The following is an 18,940-nucleotide window of genomic DNA, read 5'->3' as shown; positions in this document are numbered from 1 at the left end:
GAGGAGGTGCCGCTCGGCCCCTGGGGTGCCTGGTGAGCACTGCCTGAAGCCAGGTGGTGGGCGTGGAGCCTGACCAGGTGAACAGGAGCCCACGGGCTTTGGACGGTGCCACCTTGTGCCGCTCCAGTGCCACATCTGTAGGCGCTCTCTGGACAAGGCCCTGGCTGCACTGGACCATGTGCCCTGCGGGTGGGCTTCCTCTCTGCCCTGGCCACCTTTCCACGGTTATTCTGGGCACGGCCGCCAACTCCCCCTTCCCACCCCTGGGAGAGGAAGCTGAAAGCCTCGGTCGTCCGGTGCTCTGGTCCCGAGGGCCGGTGTTGCCGCTCAGTTCTCCCATCCCTTCCTCTACGAAGCCTGTGCCACGGGCTTGCCCTCCAGGTCCCCCACCTCATTCCCTCACCCGGTGCAGGGCCGGTCCCTCCGGCCTCCCCGTGCTGCCTGCTCGGCGTTTTTGCGCTCTGTCCCCTGCGCCCCCGGCCCGTCCCGCGGCCACCCCCGGCGCGGCGGCCGGCTTACCCGTGTTGGCGGCCCCGGAGCCGGCTGTGCTGCAGCACCAGCTGGTAGGGCGACTTGGCGGGGCCCGCCAGGGTGGCGGCGGGGCCCAGGGCCAGCGCCAGGGCGAGGGGCAGCAGCCGCACGAGGAGCGCCATGGAGCGAGAGGACGCGGACCTCGGGAAGTGAGAGCGCCGCCGCCGCGGGCCAGGTTAAGTAGGCGGCGAGCGGGAGGGAGCGGCCGCGAGGGGCGGGGAAGCCGGGCGCCCCCGCCTCCGACCCGCCGCCCCCGCTGCACGGCACCCCCGCAGCCCCAGGCCCGCGCTCCCCGCTGCGCCCTCCCCGGGGCCACGGGTCATCCGGCAGCGCAGCGGGTGTGGGGGGGCTGGCAGCGGGGACAGCGGGGCGGGGCGGGGCGGTGGTGTGCTGGGTTCCTCACAAGTCTCTGTCCTCCAGGCCCGCAGCTTGCCCAGCTCCGAGGTCCCTCCCTGGTCTGAGGCTACAAAACTCTGGGGGAGAGGGGTGACTGACGGGCACCGCTGATGCCCACCGCACTCCCATCACACTCGGCCTCTGCATTTCGGGAAGAGCACTCACCCCAGGGCTTGCTAACTGGCAGACAGATAAGGAGTAAACCTTATGACTGCCAGGAGCTAAAAATACACGGGGCAGGTTTTGTTAGACGCTAAGCCACCCTTGGAAACCCTGGAGAAGGGTGGGGTCCCTCGCCTTGGTACACACTCATTCTCTTTAAGTAAACGTCTCTGCAGCACCACGCGCCAGATGGATGCTGTGAAGAGATGGAAGAAGGGGCAAGATTCCTGGCCCGGAGCAGCGCAGAGTGCCTAAGCAGACAGTCACATGGGAGGGAGCTAAGTATCCATCCAAACACCTATTAATCATCCACCAGTTACCTGGCACTGGTAGCCCTGGGGAGACAGAGACGTGCAGGCAAAGGAGATCGAGGCTCTTTCTGAAAAAGCTCACCGTTTGGAGATCCCTGAGCCAATACCGTGCCATGGAGAGTGGCAGCTGGGGCCTGGGGGGCCGGGAGGAGACCCCTGGCTCTATGGAAGTGACACCTGTTCCTCGGCCTGAGGGTGAAAAGGAGTTAGCCAGGCAACCACGGCATGCATTCAGGAACAGGGAGGTCAAGGAGAGAGGAAGCGGGATGACACGTCACAGGACCCAGACCCAAACTAAGAGTCGTGCAGGTGACGGAAAAGCAGGCAAGTGACATGATCAGTGTCAGGAACAGGCTGGGAGAGGCCCAGGCAAAACAGGGCGAGCCTGGGGTGGGAAGGTCAGGTGACTAGGAGTGGGACCATGTAAGAGCTGGACCAATAGTGGTGGAGGTGGGCATTCAGAGAGGCGGACAAACTCCAGGGGTGTGGAGGAGGTAACACACTCAGCAGGACTTGGACGCTGTACGTAAGAAGGGGAGAAGGAGGAGGCACAATGACTAAGGTGCTCTTGGCATGGGCATCTAGGCGGGTGGCGATACCATTTTTAGAATAAGGGACACGGATGGGGTTGCAGGTTTGCCAGGAGAGGGTAAGTGGTTTTGGATCCTCTCAGGTTGATGTGCTTGTGACTCATCCAGGTGGAGGGTCCCACAGACAGCTGGAGGTGGGATGTGGCTCTCTGGGGAGGCTGGGGTGTGGAGATTCCCATGTGGGCGTCACCCTGGGCCTGCATGAAGCTGAAGCTGCAGGAGTCCCTGAACTCTGGGGGAGGGCAGGCAAAGCAGCAGGTGGGTGACGGCAATGATGGGGAGGAGGCAGGGCACAGAGCAGTCACCAGGCAGGTGGTGCAGCTGACAGAGGGACAGGAGATGGGGAGTATGGAGCTACACTGGGGAGGGAGCCCCGCAAGGAAGGGCTGTTAGCAACACTACTGTATACATGACAGACTCAGCCTGCCATGTTACAGAGAGCCCCTGGGGACCTGGTTGTGGGCAGCAGGATGGCTGAAGCCAGACTGCGGTGGTTGGAGTGGTGACATGAGTATGGAGTAGAGAAGATTCTTCTCAAGAATCCTGTCTGGGAAGGGAAGGGGAGAGTCAGGACGGAGGTCAGGTGAAGACAAAATCAAGAGAGGCTTGTACATGTTAGAATGCTGATGGAAAGGAAGAAGAAAGAGAAGAAGGGGTCATCAGAGTGTGGGGTGCAAGGAAAGGAGGGGAGCAGAGCAGTTGAGGGCCTGGGGAAGGGGCAGGAAGAGCTATTGGGGGCCTGACTTGGGGGAACAGAGGGAGTCGAGAGGGGAGGACAGGTTGCAGGGAGATTTCAGGGTAGCCTTGACTAGACTTGGAAACCCCGTGGGCACTGGAGGGTAAGGGAGGGAGGGGGGTAGTCAGAGTTAACCAAGGCTTGAGGCTCGGATGACTGGATACATGATGAGCACCCCGGGAAGGGCACACTGAGGTGCCAGTGGGGAGTGAACCATGAGTCCGGGTGTGTCCACATCATGCCTTCTGGGTCCCCTGCATTTCCAGGTGGAGAGGCCCAGGACAGACCTGCCCTCACAGGGCGGGGGGCCAGGGGAATCCTGAGGCCTGGAGATGCAGATTTGAGTCAGCACACCAGCAGGTGGTGGCCAAACCGTGGACTAGGTGAGCTCTCTGCAGCTCCTGCATTGGAAAAGACAAGGAGGAAGAGCAAGGGGAAGGGAGGTGAGGAAGCAGGTCCGAGCTTGAGGAAGGATCCATCTGAGAGGCGGAGAGGCAGGCAGAGAAGAAACCCTGAAGGGAGGTCAGTGGAGAGGAGGATTTCACAGAGCTACCACCACTGTCAGCTGGGGCACAGAGTTCCAGCTGGATCCCATCACTAAGCGGCTTCTAGCCTCTGGCTGGCACTCAGGAAGCCAAAGACCAGAAGGCTATAGTTTCCGGGAAACCCCACTTGTGTCTTCTGCCCTGAAGACCAGGAGGTGATCTGGAGTGGTCCTGACATTGACCTTCCCTGATGCCCTCCTTGTCTCCTCCCCTCCCCACCTCCCCAGAAGGGAGGGTTGGGACATTCACTCTGCTGGCTATCTGTGGGGGCCAGGCTCAGTGCTGGGGACCTCTGCCACTTTGGGGAAAATATTCCCTTTGCCTATCTCTGTCCAGATGAGGCTCATTCTGCTCACTGGGGAGCACTATCAAATACACACTTCAGTCTGGAATAAATGCACTTTCCTGAAAACAAATTTCTGAGAGAGGAAAATGTCTCTCCTGCTGCCCTAGGTTCTGGGTTTGGGCCCCTAGGATTTAGCTCCACTTTATCTATGAGTTCTTTCCTCATCGTGGTGCTTATTATCATTTCTTTTTTCTTTCTTCTTCTTCTTCTTCTTCTTCTTCTTCTTCTTCTTCTTCTTCTTCTTCTTCTTTCTGGAGCCTCTGGGAGAAAATCCAGAGAGCAGCATAGGAAGAACTATTTTGGTGATTTTCCCATCAAAAAATCCTATCTGCTGACTTTCTGCTCAGCCACTGGTCAAGCAAAGAGAGAGGTATCTTTGGCAATGACCCCACTCACTGAGTCAAGATGGATGGCCTCTCAGATCACCTGCTGGGAAGGCTGCATTGGCTGGGCTGAGGTCTGAGCACACAGCAGCTTCCATGGATTGGCATCTGAGTATGAGCTGCTGTAAAATAACTCCTTTAGAAATTTGGGGTGGCTTTGACAAGAAGGGTAGGGTAAGAAATGACAGGAAGTTTCTGGGAAGGAAAGGGAGGAAGCAGCCCTTGGCAATTTCGCTTGATGGTTCAGGTTTGCAGCTGGTTCACGTTTGTCCCCACGCAGGATCCACCATGTAGACAGCCAGTCTTGCCTGAGTAATGACACCAGTATAACAAAGCTGTTGAATACAGGCTCTGGAGGCAGATGGCCTGAGTTCAAATCCCAGCTCCTTATAAACTGTGTGGCCTTGGGCAAGCTGGTCAATTCCTCTGAGCTTCAACTGCTACTTATCTCATAGAGATGATCATCAAAACTACCCCATAGGACTTAGGGTAGATTATGATATAACTCAAGTCAAGTGGTCGATGCATATGAGTTGCTTACTTCTCCCCAGTAACTGTTTTATATAATAGAGGTCACTGATTAACAACTCTAGAAGCGATCATGTGAAAATGATCTTTTAATTAATTTCAAGCAGAACGTTTCTCTGTTTCAACATGACTGCTTGGCACAGGACATTAGGAAGCACTCAAAGAGATCCAAGCCCAGGCTTGAAATTTCCCCCGGGGCTGGAGCATTAGCTGCATCGCAGTTTTAGGGAAGATGCATCTCGTGTGTAAGAGCCCGGGAGCCCTGCTTTCCCAGCCTAACTCTCCCTGTAGCAAGATTTACGGGCTTTGGAGCCAGTCAGGTAATGTTGCTGTAAAACTTCCCTCATCTGTAAAACTAACATTCGATGACTTGAGTTTTTCCATGAGCTCAGTAAGAGATTACAGTAATATTTCATTGACTGTTTAGATGTAAGTAAAAAATAAATCCCGTTCTTGCCCACCACTGCCCCTCTCGGAAACCGTAAAACACAGAGCGCCGTGATTGTAAACATGCTCTCCCACCAGAGACAGCTGCTTGGAGGGGTGTTTTTGGACCACAGGACAAGATGCAGCTGGAGAGAAAAGCAGGGGTCCCCCATCCCCGCTGACCTGGATCCAGCCAGGGCGAGTACAGCTCACTAAAAGACCGCTCATTTGGAAGGGATTTTCTTTTTCTTTCCGTGTCAGACAAACTGAAGAGAAAGACCGGCTTGTTTGGCACAATAATTACTAGGCTTTTTCAGGCACTTTATAAAAATGACTACTTTCACATTCTGTGGCTCATGTAAGATCACCAAAAACGGTTCAGTTTTTGAAAATAACCCTGTTGTGCTTGACGACGTGCCTTAAACATCACGATGAATTAGTGGTTCCAGCAAGTTCCCCACAAAGGAAACCGAGAGAAACTGGTTTGGGGGGTCTGTGGGTGGGAGAACTGGTGTTCGCAGCTTGGTCCACTTCATACCTCCCTCTGGCCATCCTCGCCAGAGTTCCTGGTGATGTCTGTACATCAGTGGGGACAGATGACATGGCCAAAATAATTTCCAGAGGGCACTCGGCCTAAAAAAGCTGCCGCCATGTAGCGAATTAGCTCTTCAGCACCCTAAGACTTGCTGGGGAGAAAGAAGGATGAGCTTTGGCATGAGATATCCAACTTAAAGGAACACATGAGTCACATGTGGGGGAAAGCTTCCATTCCTTGTACAACACACAGCATTTAGAACAGTACTTCACACAGCAATTCTCTATCCCCCTGACAAATGCAAGAAACAGCCCTGTCTACTAAAATTGAGGGGTTACTGCAGTGCCATTTGGGGAATTTGGATTTGGGTTGTCAAGGGCGTACCATAACCTTGCCCCTGAGAACGTGTGGAACACATGCAGAATCTTAGACACCCCACCCCCCGTCAGATACTGTATTTTAACAGATCACCAGGTCATTTGTGTGCATGTCAAAGTCTGAGAAACAGAGGCCAGTGGCGTTTTAGGTTAAACGGGTAAAGCTCAGATGAGTTTAAACTACGATTCAATTCATGTAAAGCTTTTCAAGAAATACAGACATCGACAAAGAGAAAGACACCCGAAAATTTTTACCAGCGACATGACCACGTTGGAAAGTGGTCAGCTGCTGCACTGAGGCCCAGCTGACTTTCTGAATGTCCGTCAAGATACCCTGGTGACTGGCAGGTGGTTTGTCTTTTTTTTTGCTAAGTCCAGTTGTTAGATATTCAGTGTCTTCACAATGAACAGGGAAAGGAAACTGTGTCTGGTCGGGGTCACCTTCAATTCTTCTTGCTTTTCAAAGCCTGCAAAGGGGGCCTGGGTGGTCCACAGGCTGGTAACAGCAAGCACTTCAACCTGCAGCGTCAGTCTCTACATCTGAAGGGGACAGAACCAACTGTCACAGCCCTAAAATGGCATGAGGTCCCCAGTGTTTACTTTCCTAAATGACTGGCTGTTGTCACAACTTCTCCAAACACTGGCTTTCTTAATCAGGGCTTGCCAAACGCTACTGCTTGTTGGTTAGAACCCAACTTCATTTTCCAGGGAAATGGATTTTTCACACGAGAGTTGCATTGATTTGGCTCAGATAAAATCTCCTAGAAGAATCCGCAGGCACTTTTGAGGTTGCCTGACCTCAAATACTTTCGAGGAGTGATACCCACAGTAGGGAACTTGAGACACAAAGCTTACCCATGCCTTTTCTCTACTCCCCTCAAGTTTTCCTGCTTGGAGGGCAAAGGCCTCAAAAAAATAGACATCACCCAAAGGCAATGCATTCCAAACTCCAGCAAGCCCCAATGGCTGCTTTGTCCCACTCCTCTCCTTCGTCCGACTCCCCTTGGCTTCTATATTCCTGCCAAGGGCACCGCCCAGGGTTGGAAACCCCACAGCAAGTTTTGCCTCTTCCCTCTTCTTGCCCCCCACGCGCAAACAGTCACCAAGACCCTCCAAGCATTCTTTCCACACCTCTCCAGATGTTTCTGCTCCCCCAGGTAGCACTCAAATACCCCACTGCCTCACTTCTCACCAGCAGCAGTCCCCAGCCAGTCTCCTTGACACCCTACCCTCACTGCCGCCATCCACCTTTCCCAACACTGCCTGCCTTATCTTCCCCAAATACCGCTTCTCTGGAAACACTGATCTCCTAGGACACGCCCAATGGCTTCTATTGTTTATGAGAGAAAATCCAGACTTCCCTGTCTGTTTTCTTTCATTTTAACGGACATTTTTTTTTTCTGGTTAAAAAAAGAACGCATGCAGATTATACAGAGCTTGGAAAACACCGAAAAGGCTAGATCATAGAATAAAACTGATCCCATCCATAATCCCTACGCCCAAAGTTACTTTCCACGCATTGCCGTTCTTTTGCTGTGCCTGGCCGCTAAGGCTCTTATAGAATGCCTCCTTTTGATGGATCTAGCCTGCTCTCCCACGTATCCTGACATCAGCCTTGTCTCCTGCGGGGCAAGGCACACAGCACACAGCCCACACCCCACACAGCCCCACTTCTGCTTCCGCTATGCAGAGCACTGGGCTCCTCCTGGTCTCCACTCATGTAAGAACAGCTTTGCTCCTGAGAAGCTGTGTGCCCTCAGGCAGATTCCGTAACCTTTCCGGGCTGCTGTGTTATCATCTCGTCTTCGTTCCTTGGCCTTCCCACTTGAGGGAGGCTCTCCTTTCCCATGTCAGCCCTTAGGCCTGCCATGACACTTAGCCCAAGTGTTTACACATGCTCTTCTTTTAGAACTTCAGAATAGCTCCGCATGGAGCCCAGTTAACAACTACAGCCTCAGTAATTGACTGCTGTCTGTGTTTTGGAAGGCCCAGCCTAAATCCCTTCTGGTGCAACCCCCACCCATTGCAACGGATGGGTCTGGAGTAAGCGGAGACGGACACCACTTTAGCTGGTGGTTCCTCCACGCAGCTAGGATTCTGATTTAAGTGGCCCCCAAAGTCAGGCAGAAACCAAGGGGCTTAAAAAAATGTTTGTCCTGGCTCCCCTCCCCACCTTCCCTCCCAACGTCACATCCTGATTTTGACTGCTTCCCCCCCGCCCCCCCGGCCGTGCTAAAATGCAGAGAAAGCCTCCACTTCCTCAGCCACAAGCTGTGTGACCATCAGAAGAAGGGGGAAGAGGTTGCAGCCATCGAGAGATGTGGCTCTACAGCAGCCATCCTGAGAGCCATGTTGAAAGTGCCTAAGAGGGGCGCCTGGGTGGCGCAGTCGGTTAAGCGTCCGACTTCAGCCAGGTCATGATCTCGCGGTCCGTGAGTTCGAGCCCCGCGTCAGGCTCTGGGCTGATGGCTCAGAGCCTGGAGCCTGTTTCCGATTCTGTGTCTCCCTCTCTCTCTGCCCCTCCCCCGTTCATGCTCTGTCTCTCTCTGTCCCAAAAATAAATAAACGTTGAAAAAATAAAATTTAAAAAAAAGAAAGTGCCTAAGAAATGCTCTGATCCTGCCCCCACCCTGCCTCCCCCAAAAGGCCTCAGGACATTTGAATCCATGGTACAGAAGGTGATTTGTGCAGGCCAGACAGCTTGAGAGATAACAGACACATCTTGCCTGCTGGTTGGCACACTTTGGAACATGTCCATTCTCTAGATCAGCACCTTTACCCTGAAATGGAGGCAAAATTACTCCGCATTTCAGCGTTCTGTGATACACACCCTGACTTCTCTGGACCCGCCCCACCCCTCACGCAGCAGTCAGGCTCTGGGCCCAGAGCCCACCTGTCAGCACCAGCCGCCTCTCCGAGCCTGCTCCCTCCCCACTCCCAGCCTTCCCCAGCATTTCCTCCTCAGGCTTCCACCCATGGGGCTCCTGACCTTTCACCAAGACTTGAGGGCCTAAATGCTGTGATGAGAGGAGCCACGGAAAGGGGCTTCGACTGCTGCTTCCCAAGACAGCAAAAGCAGGGGTTAGCCCGGGGATCCCCCAGATGAGGCTGTTTCTAGAAAGGCAGCGAGGTTCAGAGCGATGGGGAAGCCGAGAAAGGCACATACATGCACGCATGCGCACACGGACTAGTTACCCGTTTGCACACCACTCTAGCTTACCAACGGCAGGTGCTGTCTTAAGTACTTTCTATGCATTAAGTCATTTCATCTTTAACATAATCCTATAGGGTGGGAATCATTATTTTTTCTGTTTTACAGATGTTAGAAAGGCAAGGCTGGGAGAAGTGAAGGAGCTTGCCAGAGAAGTGATGAAGCTGTAAGCGGACGAGTCAGCATTTGAACACAGATGGCCCACCAGGTCCTAGCAGCCGCACTGCCTACACCACTGTTGAATGCCCCTCGGCGGGCAGTGTAGTTGCACACTTTTCAAAAGCTCTAGAACTTTCTCTCGCTTGCACAGATGTTCACTGAGCAAACCCCTGCAAGTCCCCAGCAGACTTTCTGGTGAATGAGGCAGCTTCGGTGAGGAAAGTGGTGACACAGAGCCATTCCCTCCCACCCCAGAGAGGCAGAGGACTGAGCTGTGGAACCATCGTTTATCTTCACCATGAAATCTGTGTTCCTTTGAGTGACTCAACTAGAATTATTTAGCACCCCTCAACAACCTTACCGTTAGGCCACTCCCAGCCTACAGAAAGAACCATCTGTATTTACTGCTTGGTGAATCTAGATGAGCCCGTGCCTCCCAGATACAGGGGAAGGGATTACCCACCTGCTCCCATAGCATTGACTTGCTGCTCCTCCAGATTAGCCACTTGCAGGGTCCTCTGAAGTCTCCAGAATTTGCGCTGACCAAATAAAAATGCTACTCAGCTGGCATGGGCAAGACGAGAATTGCTTTCTTGAATTTGGGGGAAGCACATCCCTGTCTTTTCCCCCACGGCTTACGCAGACACCTGAGGGAGTTTGCAGCACTGACACTGGGCTCCCCATGGCCTGGGACCTCCCAAAGGGAACATTCCCACCTGCACCCAATTTACCATCAGGTAGCCTCTAGGCTCCCAGAGCTAACTTATGGTCTCAGCACATGTGGACTCTTAAACATACTGCAGCAAGCACTGGCAAGGCCTCATCATTCCTCTTTAATTATCTAGACCCCTCTTTGCAGCCTCCCGTACTCCAGCAATGACCTCCGTCTGACTCTTTGGCTGGCAAGACAGATCGTTTTCTTTCCTAATACATTTCACACTGCGGATGGACTATGTATTCTGAGCCCTCATTTCTCTTAAAGCACCGTAAAAGTGTGTAACATAAGAAGTGAAAGATAATTCTTTGGGGTGCCTGGCACAACCCCACATACGACAACACTTCAGCATGTCTCATTTAAACAAAAACCCAAACTTTCCTTTTAGTCCTCTTTAAATTACTGATCAAACATTAATTATCTGTCCTTGAGAATTCTTCAAATTAACGGCACACTTAGATTAACATTTAATACAACAGAATCCCAGGACAACAAAAGAATTAAAATGACCCCCAGAGTCTGTAGAAAAGATGTGTCCGGATTAATTAGCACATGTCTGAAGTCACAGTTGAACTGTAGTTTGAGTAAGTCCTATTTTTCTATGTCATTAAAAAAAAAATGCTACTGCCGATGCATGGGTCAACCGTCTCGCTCCACAAAGTGGTTCTGGACTGATTGTACAAACACTCACAGAAATCATGCTAACGAGCTCAGCGACGGGCTGCCTGTGGCAGTTGCAGAAATGACTCAGTCATTCCCCGTCCATGAGGCACTCAGTCTGGTGGGGGAGCCAGGCGTATATACAATGAAATAAGTGCTTAATATATGGCTCCATAGAAAGGAGCTCCAAAGGAAAGTACCCAACCACACGGGGCAAGGGGGGGATGGTGGCTGGCTAGTCGGTCGAGGGTGAGAGGAGTGGAGGGGGTTTGGGATTCTTCCCAGAAGAGGTGATTCATCATCTGGTTGGGAGAGAAGCCAAGTCAGCAAGGTAGACTGCAACTCATCAAACCCCAAACCAGAGACAGAGTTAGTACCAGAGACAGACATACTGCTAGTCTGGGTTTCTGGTTCTCGTTAGCACCTTACAGTTTCTGAGACCTACAAGAGCCTGGAAGAGTTGCTTTTCTGTGCATCCATTCTTAATGGCCAAGGAAAATGCCTTCTTGATCATTCGATTTAAGACCATCCTTCTCCACCCTTCCATTGTATAGAAATCTAAATATCCTAACGTTTGAATTTGGGTCCTTTTCAAAAAGCCCATCTTCCATATAGCACTTTCCAAACTTTAGAACCAATAAGCACTCTGGAACAGGCCCCTAGGCCTTGTGGACTATTTCATCTTCAGGGCACTGTCAGCAGCTAACGGCACATGGCACTGGTGCGTGCAGACACAGGTCAGCCTCCACTGAAACATTTCAGTTACTTACAGTTTAAAGGAGGCAGGCAGGGGAGGTAACAAGTGTGTCCCTGTGTGTGTGTGTGTGTGTGTGTGTGTGTGTGTGCGCGCGCACGCGCATGCACAAACAGCAGGCTCTATCTGCATGTCCAAATCCAATGAGCACATATCCTAGCGTGCCCTGGAGACCTATGTGGCAGAGTCCTGCCAAGTTGGGGAGGAGCATGAAGCTCGAGGCAGAGCTTAGAAAGGCTTGGCTTGGTGATTAAAGTCCAACACACTATGCAACTTCAAAACATGTTTATTTAGATGTAAAGTTCATCCAAGACCCCATAAATAAGATCTTGGCCTGTTTTCGGAGCGTATTGTGACTGTCGTGGCCCCTTTTTAACTTCGGTTCCTGTAACTTACACTGGGGACCTGAGTTGATCACTCCAAACCAGCAAATTAATAAATAAAGCAGCAGAAAGGAACACTGCAGGGTCATGAGGCCCAGGCTTTCATGCCTCTTCCTTCTTCATAACTGTTTCCAGATGTGGGGATTGGCACAGTGCCAGCTCAGTGACAATAACTAATGAAAGTCCTTCCTCCCCAGCTAGCAGCAGGCGGCTACCGGTCCCGGCAGGATGGCCTGTTTGTGTTTTCATTTCAGAGGACTCACTTGGCTGGAAGCATGGCCCTTGTTGAGTGTGTGGCTGGCACAGGCCTTGGAGTTAACTGCAGCCAAACACAAGCACCGCAGTGCAAGGTGTCTCCTGGAAAAGGCAGTTGTGCAAAACGGCCTATTTGCAAGAGGAGTCCTAAGCGATGGAGGAATATAGGGGCTGGATTTGGGCTCAAACATCCCGCCAGTAAGGAAATGGTACCTGTGGAGTCGGTAGCCTCGGACCCCATCCCTCCCATTGACAAAATGCTTCCTCTAGAGCTGCAAAGAGGACAGTCAAGAAATGGTTTGTTCCTGACTTCACAGGGCTTACAACCCGAGGTGGGGCACACAGCCATGAAAGAAAACCCAAAGGAGTGACCAGGGCCAGGTGAGATTGGTCAGGAAAGACATCCTGGAAAACACACATGTTAAAGGTCTTGTAAAGGAAAGTTGGGACTACTTTTAGGAGCAAAAAGAAGTGCTCTTAGAAAACGGCAGGCTCGGGGCGCCTGGGTGGCGCAGTCGGTTAAGCGTCCGACTTCAGCCAGGTCACGATCTCACGGTCCGTGAGTTCGAGCCCCGCGTCAGGCTATGGGCTGATGGCTCAGAGCCTGGAGCCTGTTTCCGATTCTGTGTCTCCCTCTCTCTCTGCCCCTCCCCCGTTCATGCTCTGTCTCTCTCTGTCCCAAAAATAAATAAACGTTGGAAAAAAAAAAAAAACTTTAAAAAAAAAAAAAAAAAGAAAGAAAACGGCAGGCTCGGGGCGCCTGGGTGGCGCAGTCGGTTAAGCGTCCAACTTCAGCCAGGTCACGATCTCGCGGTCCGTGAGTTTGAGCCCCGCGTCAGGCTCTGGGCTGATGGCTCAGAGCCTGGAGCCTGTTTCCGATTCTGTGTCTCCCTCTCTCTCTGCCCCTCCCCCATTCATGCTCTGTGTCTCTCTGTCCCAAAAAAATAAATAAACGTTCAAAAAAAGAAAATTTAAAAAAAAATAAAAAAAGAAAACGGCAGGCTCACTACTAAGCATTTATATCCAAAGGATACGAGAGTGGTGATTCATAGGGGCACGTGTATACCAATGTTTAAAGCAGCAGTATTAACACTAGCCAAATTATGGAAAGAGCCCAAATATCCAGTGACTGATGAATGGATAAAGATGTGGTGTATATGTATGTGTGTGCATATGTGTGTGTGTGTGTGTGTGTGTGTGTGTGTGTATAATGGAATACTACTCAGAAATGAAAAAGAATGGAATCTTGCCATTTGCAACAATGTAATATGCTAAGTGAAATAAATCATTCAGAGAAAGACAGGTATCTTATGTTCTTACTCGTATGTGGAATTTGAGAAACTTAACAGAAGACCATGGGGGAAGGGAAGAAAAAAAATAGTTACAAACTGAGAGGGAGTCAAACCATGGGAGACTCTTAAGCACAGAGAACAAACTGAGGGTTGATGGGGGGGGGTGGAGGGAAAATGGGTGATGGGCATCGAGGAGGCCACTTGTTGGGATGAGCACTGGGTGTGGCACGTAAGTGAAAAATCACGGGGAATCTAGTCCCAAAGCCCAGAACACACTGTATACTCCGTATGTTAGCTAACTTGACACTTAATTATATTTAAAAAAAGAAATAAAGAAAGAAAATGGCAGGCTCTAGTATGGTTCAAGTGGCCAAGTCTCCATGTGCAGGGAACTTCACCCTAGACCTCAGGCTTTGGTCAATGTACTGGTCAGGCCAACAGAGCCAAGTGTTCTCACATTCTGCTTTACTCTTTTTCTGATCTTTGGGAAAGTCTCCTTCTACTGATTTTTCTTTGTCAGCCAACCTGCTCATCACAACCACAGGGAAAATAAACTGAATTTTTTAAACTGGAAACACATAAATTAGTTTGACATAAATGTAGCCTTCGCTAGCAGACGGATAGGGAGTGTGTTTGCCTGTGTGGTGATATCACTGACCACTCTGGAGCCAACCGTAAGAATGAATTTCATTGTTTCTAGTACACAAGTAGCACTTACTTGTGGATTTCCAGGAAAATCTTGCAACTGGGAAGGCTCTGAAAAATCACAGAAAATCTTTGCTTTCATGCCTCAAAAGACATATCTGATCTCGGTTGGTGGATTTGCAGTGTCCAGATCTTGTTTCTTGTTTCATTTGCAGGAGTTAATTTTGCAGACTGGAACAGAAAGCCCCAGAAAGTATGGGGGAGAGAGGGTGTCCAGGGCCACTCCGGGGAAGCAACAAAGGCGAGTCTGTCTGCTGGTGACAGGATTTGACCTTCAGTCACAGAGAGAGAGTATAAACAGACAATCCTGCTCTCCCTGCCCTGCTGCTGACTCTGTGCTCTTCTCTGATCTTGGGATCGAAAGGCAGACTGGGACAAGCCACACATTTCATCCACCCTATAGACCCAAAGCCCCAGCTCTGAGGCCACGGGGTCTGTATGCCCCTTGCAGGTGAAGTGCTCCCACATAATCCTGATTTTGATGTGTGAACAGATATTTCAGAGCATGGCTTCCTGGGGATGTGTGTCCTAGGGACCAGCAGATGGGGTGCTGTTAACCCATTTCCTGGCTAGAATGGGTTCTATGCAGTGCTCCAGGAGGTAAGAAATGAGCAAATATAGGGTGAATACAAAAGATGTAGAAAACTCCTTGTGTTTTGACCATCTGGGAGGGGCAACAGAAGGCAAGAAATCAAGCTTAGGACTAGGAAATCTTCATCCATGGTCAAGTTTACTAAGTCCTATTCTCAAAGCTCAGTGGATCTTTTCTTACCTCCAGGCCTATGAACACACTGCTCCTGCTGTCTGACTTCTACTTGTCCATTTGATTTTAGTTTAGACACCACTTCCTTCCAGGAAGCCTTCCCTTCCTTGATGCCCCTTACGTGGGCTTGCGCTGGCCCCTCTTTTTCTACTATTTTGGCATCTGTCAGTGTTGCAATTGTCTGGTGACATCTAGACTGCAAGTTTGGTGAAGGCAAGGAAGTGCCTGCCTCATTCCCTCTCCCCGATTCCCAGCATTCATTCATTCACTGATTCATTGATCTGCTCGTGAAAACCTAGTGTGAGCCAGTCAAATGATCAACAAAAAGAGAGGTCATTGTGAGGCTTTATCACTCAGAGGGGGCATGCTGGAGGAAGTGCACTGTGATGTCTTCTTTGAGGAAATTTGGACAAGGAAGACAAGAGGATGCATAGCTGCCTCACACTACCACCCCCCACAGGGCATTTTATGCCATGGGAATGAAATCTGGGGATCATTAATCAGGTGGACGGGCGCTTACATTCAGGGAGCTCCTACCACACGCCAAGATGGCTTTCCAGATGCCAACCATGTTAATAATATCTGCCATTCATCCAGAACTGGCTACGGGCCAGGCTACTTCTTGGGCTCTCACATTTGCTCTTTCAGCAACCCTGCTGAGCAGAGATGCTTGTTCCATTTTTTGCAGACAAGGGGCTGACCCTCAGAAAAGTGGGACTGGGCCAAGACTGCATAGTCAGTGAGCCAAATTTTAAAGGCGATAGTTAAAGATCTTTACCATATGTTTAAATAACTGCCAAAGATGCCCGAGTACTGTACTTTGAACATGGACATCACATTGTATTTTTGTCAAAATGTTGGAACTATAGATTGAGTTCGTGAAATTTATAGAAAATATCAACCCTTACCAGCCATGTGACTGTGGACAAGTTACTTAACCTCTTGTACATCAATATTCTGTGTCAACTGGGAATAATAGTAGTACTTAATTATAAGGCCTTTGAGAGGATTAAATCACTGCATTTGTGTAAAGTGTTTGGAATAAGGACTGGTCCATACGGCTAAATAAATGTATGATCTAATTGCAAAGTCAGTCCTCATTGTCAACATTAAGCAAAGTTGACTTACTTCTGGTCAGAAAAGAATGATTTCATCTTTTGAATTCAAATAAACATATTGCTGCGGGCCCTCCTGAGAATCCCTTACAAGATATGATTCTAGCAGTGATAGAGAAGGCTCTGTGCTCACGAAGCCAAGGGCAACACTGTCAACTATTTCTTGCTTTGATCGCGAGAGCCTGCATTTTCTCGTTGCCCTCTGGTACGAATCATGGGGACTTTTGCATCCGGCCACAGTGCCCCATGGTAAGGCCTATGAGAGGGAAATCTTCCCTCTGCCAAGGGTGAGGGAAGAGACTGGGAGGGAAGGCGAGGAGGAGTAGGCTGGTCAGCATGGAGGAGGGTGCCCTCCGGCGGATCTGTTGTGGGAGAGCCCAGCTGTGGAAGCTGAGGAAACGGATCCAGCAAAAGTTGCCCATGCTCGCTCAACCCCTGAAACGTCTTCCTCTAGCCCTAGGAGTATGTGTGCTTCAGTTTAGAGTTCCCATTTGTCCCTGAAGGACAGCGACCGCTAGTGAAAGAGGCTGCCCTCCCTCAGCAAACGCCAGCATCCCAGGGCATACCAGATGGAAGAGGTCAAATGTTTTCCGTTTTTCCTCCCCAGCAAGGTTCAACTGCAGGCAGGTGCTCTGCGTGGCCGAGTCCTAAGGACCCTCTTGCTACTCCAAGAGTGGCCCGTGGACCACGACCACTGGCATCACCGCAAGCTTCGAAAACAAGTCCCACCCCACTGAATCAGAATGCAAACGATTCGTTCTTCACCTTGACAGCATCTTAGAATCAGTGACTATGGGCAGCTTTTCACAAATCCTAATGCCCGTGGCCTCACCTCAGACCATTTAAGCCCGAACTCAGGTTCTGTGCTCCCAGCCTCAGTTTTTAAGCTCCCAGGGCCCACTGACAGTCACTATCACAGACACACCTGCAACAGCACTGCCAGACTCGGCTCCTCTCCCCTGGGCCACTGTGGCGACCCCCAGCCCTTTCCCTCCCACACCAGACCCTCCACAACCTGGCCCTGATTACCCTTCTCAGCCTCTTCTCCAAACTCTCCTCCTTCCCCAGGCATGCCTCCAACTTCCCCATGTGCCCTCTTTTCATCTGTCTTCTACTCTGTTTCTTGTCCAATTCCTGACCATCTTTTGAAGTGCATCCTAAATATGCCTTCTCCACCTGATGCCCCCTGCCTGGTGGTGATCTCCCTGCAATGTTCTATCAGACTTTCACATGGCCCTTCATACTTTCTGCTTTAGATTCACATTGGATGCCCTCTCTCCCCATCCCACCTGGCCCCCTCAGGCTCAGAGCTGCCATGAGGGCAGAGTAAGGTCGGCTCATCCTTGTTCATCCTGGCTCTTGGCTCAGCACTCAGAGCTACTCGTGAAGAGCTGCACCCCTAGGCGGCGGGCAGGCCCAGGACAACTCCACAGCCTGGAAATTTCAGGCAGGGCTGAGAGCCCTTCAGCACTGCAGACCACCTCCACCCCCACTGGGGACTATTTGGCATGGCAATTTGTTTCATTAAATTAAAGCTCTTTTAAAATTACTACTCTAAGGGGAGTGGGCAAAACCCATATTAGGCAAGTTGTTTTGGTCTCTGCAACATAAAAGCTGTCTGGAAAAAAAAAGTTTTCTATCATTTGTAATAATGTTAATACAGAACTTCAAATGCAGGCCCCCTCCCTCCTAAATAACAGCCTTCCTCTTTGGTGGGATAAGATAGGTTCGCTACCACAGCCAGCAGAGATCTGACCACCAACTTCAAAGGAAGCACTCTCCAATCTCTCCTTCCAGCTCTCTCTGGCAGCCTGAGCCTGGCCTTGGTTCAAACCCATAATAAATGTTTCTTTAATGCAGAGACTTGCATTAGCATTTAGGCTTGGACTCTTCCTCTGTTTTCCCTTCACACTATGAAAAGCATTCAGAGATTTGCTCAGGCAGTGAACCAGATATTTAATGTCTAGAAACAGGATGCTGGGAGGAGGGCTCCACCCACCATCACTGCTCCACGTGCCTCTAAGCAGGGCAGACCTGTGTCTTCCTCCCCAGGGACCCGGGGCCCCAGCTGGTGCTCCTTTAGTGTTGGGAGGTCTTCTTCACCTTCACCTCCTGCCCTTACCAGGCACCCACCCACACCTTTTTTTAAATGGAGGGATAATTTACATATAACCTTGTATTAGTTTTATTTCTCCAACATGATGATTTGATGCATCTCGCAAAAATGATTACCCTAGTAAGTCTAGTCAACATCCATCACCATACATATATATAATTATTTTTTCTTGTGATGAGAACTTTTAAGATCTACTCTCTGAGCAACTTTCAAATTTGCCATTCAGTAGTATTAACTATCGTCACCATGTTGTAAATTACACCCTCGGGACTTTATGATGAGAAGTTTGTACCTTTCCACCCCCTTCACCCATTTTGTCCCCTGCCCCTGTCCCCTACCGCCCAGTCTGGCAACCACCAGTCTGTTCTCTCTTGATTCCACGTATAAATGATATCAAACAGTAGTTTGTCTTTCTCTGTCTGACTTACTTCACTTTGCATACTGTTCTTAAGGGCCATCCATGTTCTCACAAATGGCAACAGTGCCTTCTTTCTTTCTGAATAGTATTCCATCCCGTGTGTGTGTGTGTGTGTGTGTGTGTGTGTGCACCTCCCCTTTCCTTTAGCCACTCATCCATCAGTGGCACCTGGGCTGCTTCCATATCTATCTGTTATATATTCCATATTTATTACAAATAATACTGTAATGAACACGGGGGTGTAGACATCTTTTTGACTTGGTGATTTGGTACCCACTTCTTCTATGGCTCTGCCAGCCTATCTATTAGACAGGGTTCTGATATGCATCCGTGTGGGTCACATTTGAAGTTCATTTTTCCTCTGAGATCAGAATTTATACTGACAAGGCTGCAGGTGTATGGCAGGATTTAGTAAAGAGCCGCAAATTTCTGCCTCCGTATCTTCTTAGCACCAAACCATAGGCCTCCAGAGAAATTTGAGAAGGTGTTCCTTCCTTAGTCACATCACTTAAGAGGGAGCATATTTAA

At 50.4% G+C, this 18,940-nt stretch overlaps 1 protein-coding gene and 1 long non-coding RNA gene across 8 annotated transcripts in view; both read right to left on the bottom strand.

Moving 5' to 3' along the window:
* The window catches only part of TGFBI (transforming growth factor beta induced), a 33,034-nt gene extending 32,284 nt beyond the window's left edge, over positions 1–750 (bottom strand). Inside the window, exon 1 of one of the 2 annotated variants that reach the window (XM_047084936.1) lies at positions 520–750. In XM_047084936.1, coding sequence (XP_046940892.1) covers positions 520–653 — 134 coding nt within the window. In that variant the 5' untranslated portion in view covers positions 654–750. The remainder of the gene's footprint in view (positions 1–519) is intronic. The other variant, XM_047084928.1, reaches the window with a different exon arrangement.
* A 3,620-nt stretch (positions 751–4,370) lies between these two features.
* Positions 4,371–18,940, bottom strand: part of LOC124515895 (uncharacterized) — a 34,760-nt gene continuing 20,190 nt past the window's right edge. Inside the window, exons 6-9 of one of the 6 annotated variants that reach the window (XR_006962921.1) lie at positions 14,014–14,272; positions 9,700–9,800; positions 6,122–6,406; positions 4,371–5,640 (exon numbers count right to left, since the gene is read on the bottom strand). This is a non-coding gene — a long non-coding RNA (uncharacterized LOC124515895). Of the gene's footprint in view, positions 6,407–9,699; positions 9,801–14,013; positions 14,273–18,940 lie in introns of all 6 variants that reach the window. The other 5 variants (XR_006962916.1, XR_006962917.1, XR_006962920.1 and 2 more) reach the window with 5 other exon arrangements.

The sequence above is a fragment of the Lynx rufus genome, unplaced genomic scaffold, assembly GCF_022079265.1.
Source record: "Lynx rufus isolate CCGP_SWC_20201006 ecotype Redwood Valley unplaced genomic scaffold, mLynRuf1.p SCAF_1, whole genome shotgun sequence".
Lineage (NCBI taxonomy): Eukaryota > Metazoa > Chordata > Mammalia > Carnivora > Felidae > Lynx > Lynx rufus.
Note: the sequence above shows the minus strand (reverse complement) of the source record. Positions and strands in the feature narration are given on the sequence as shown.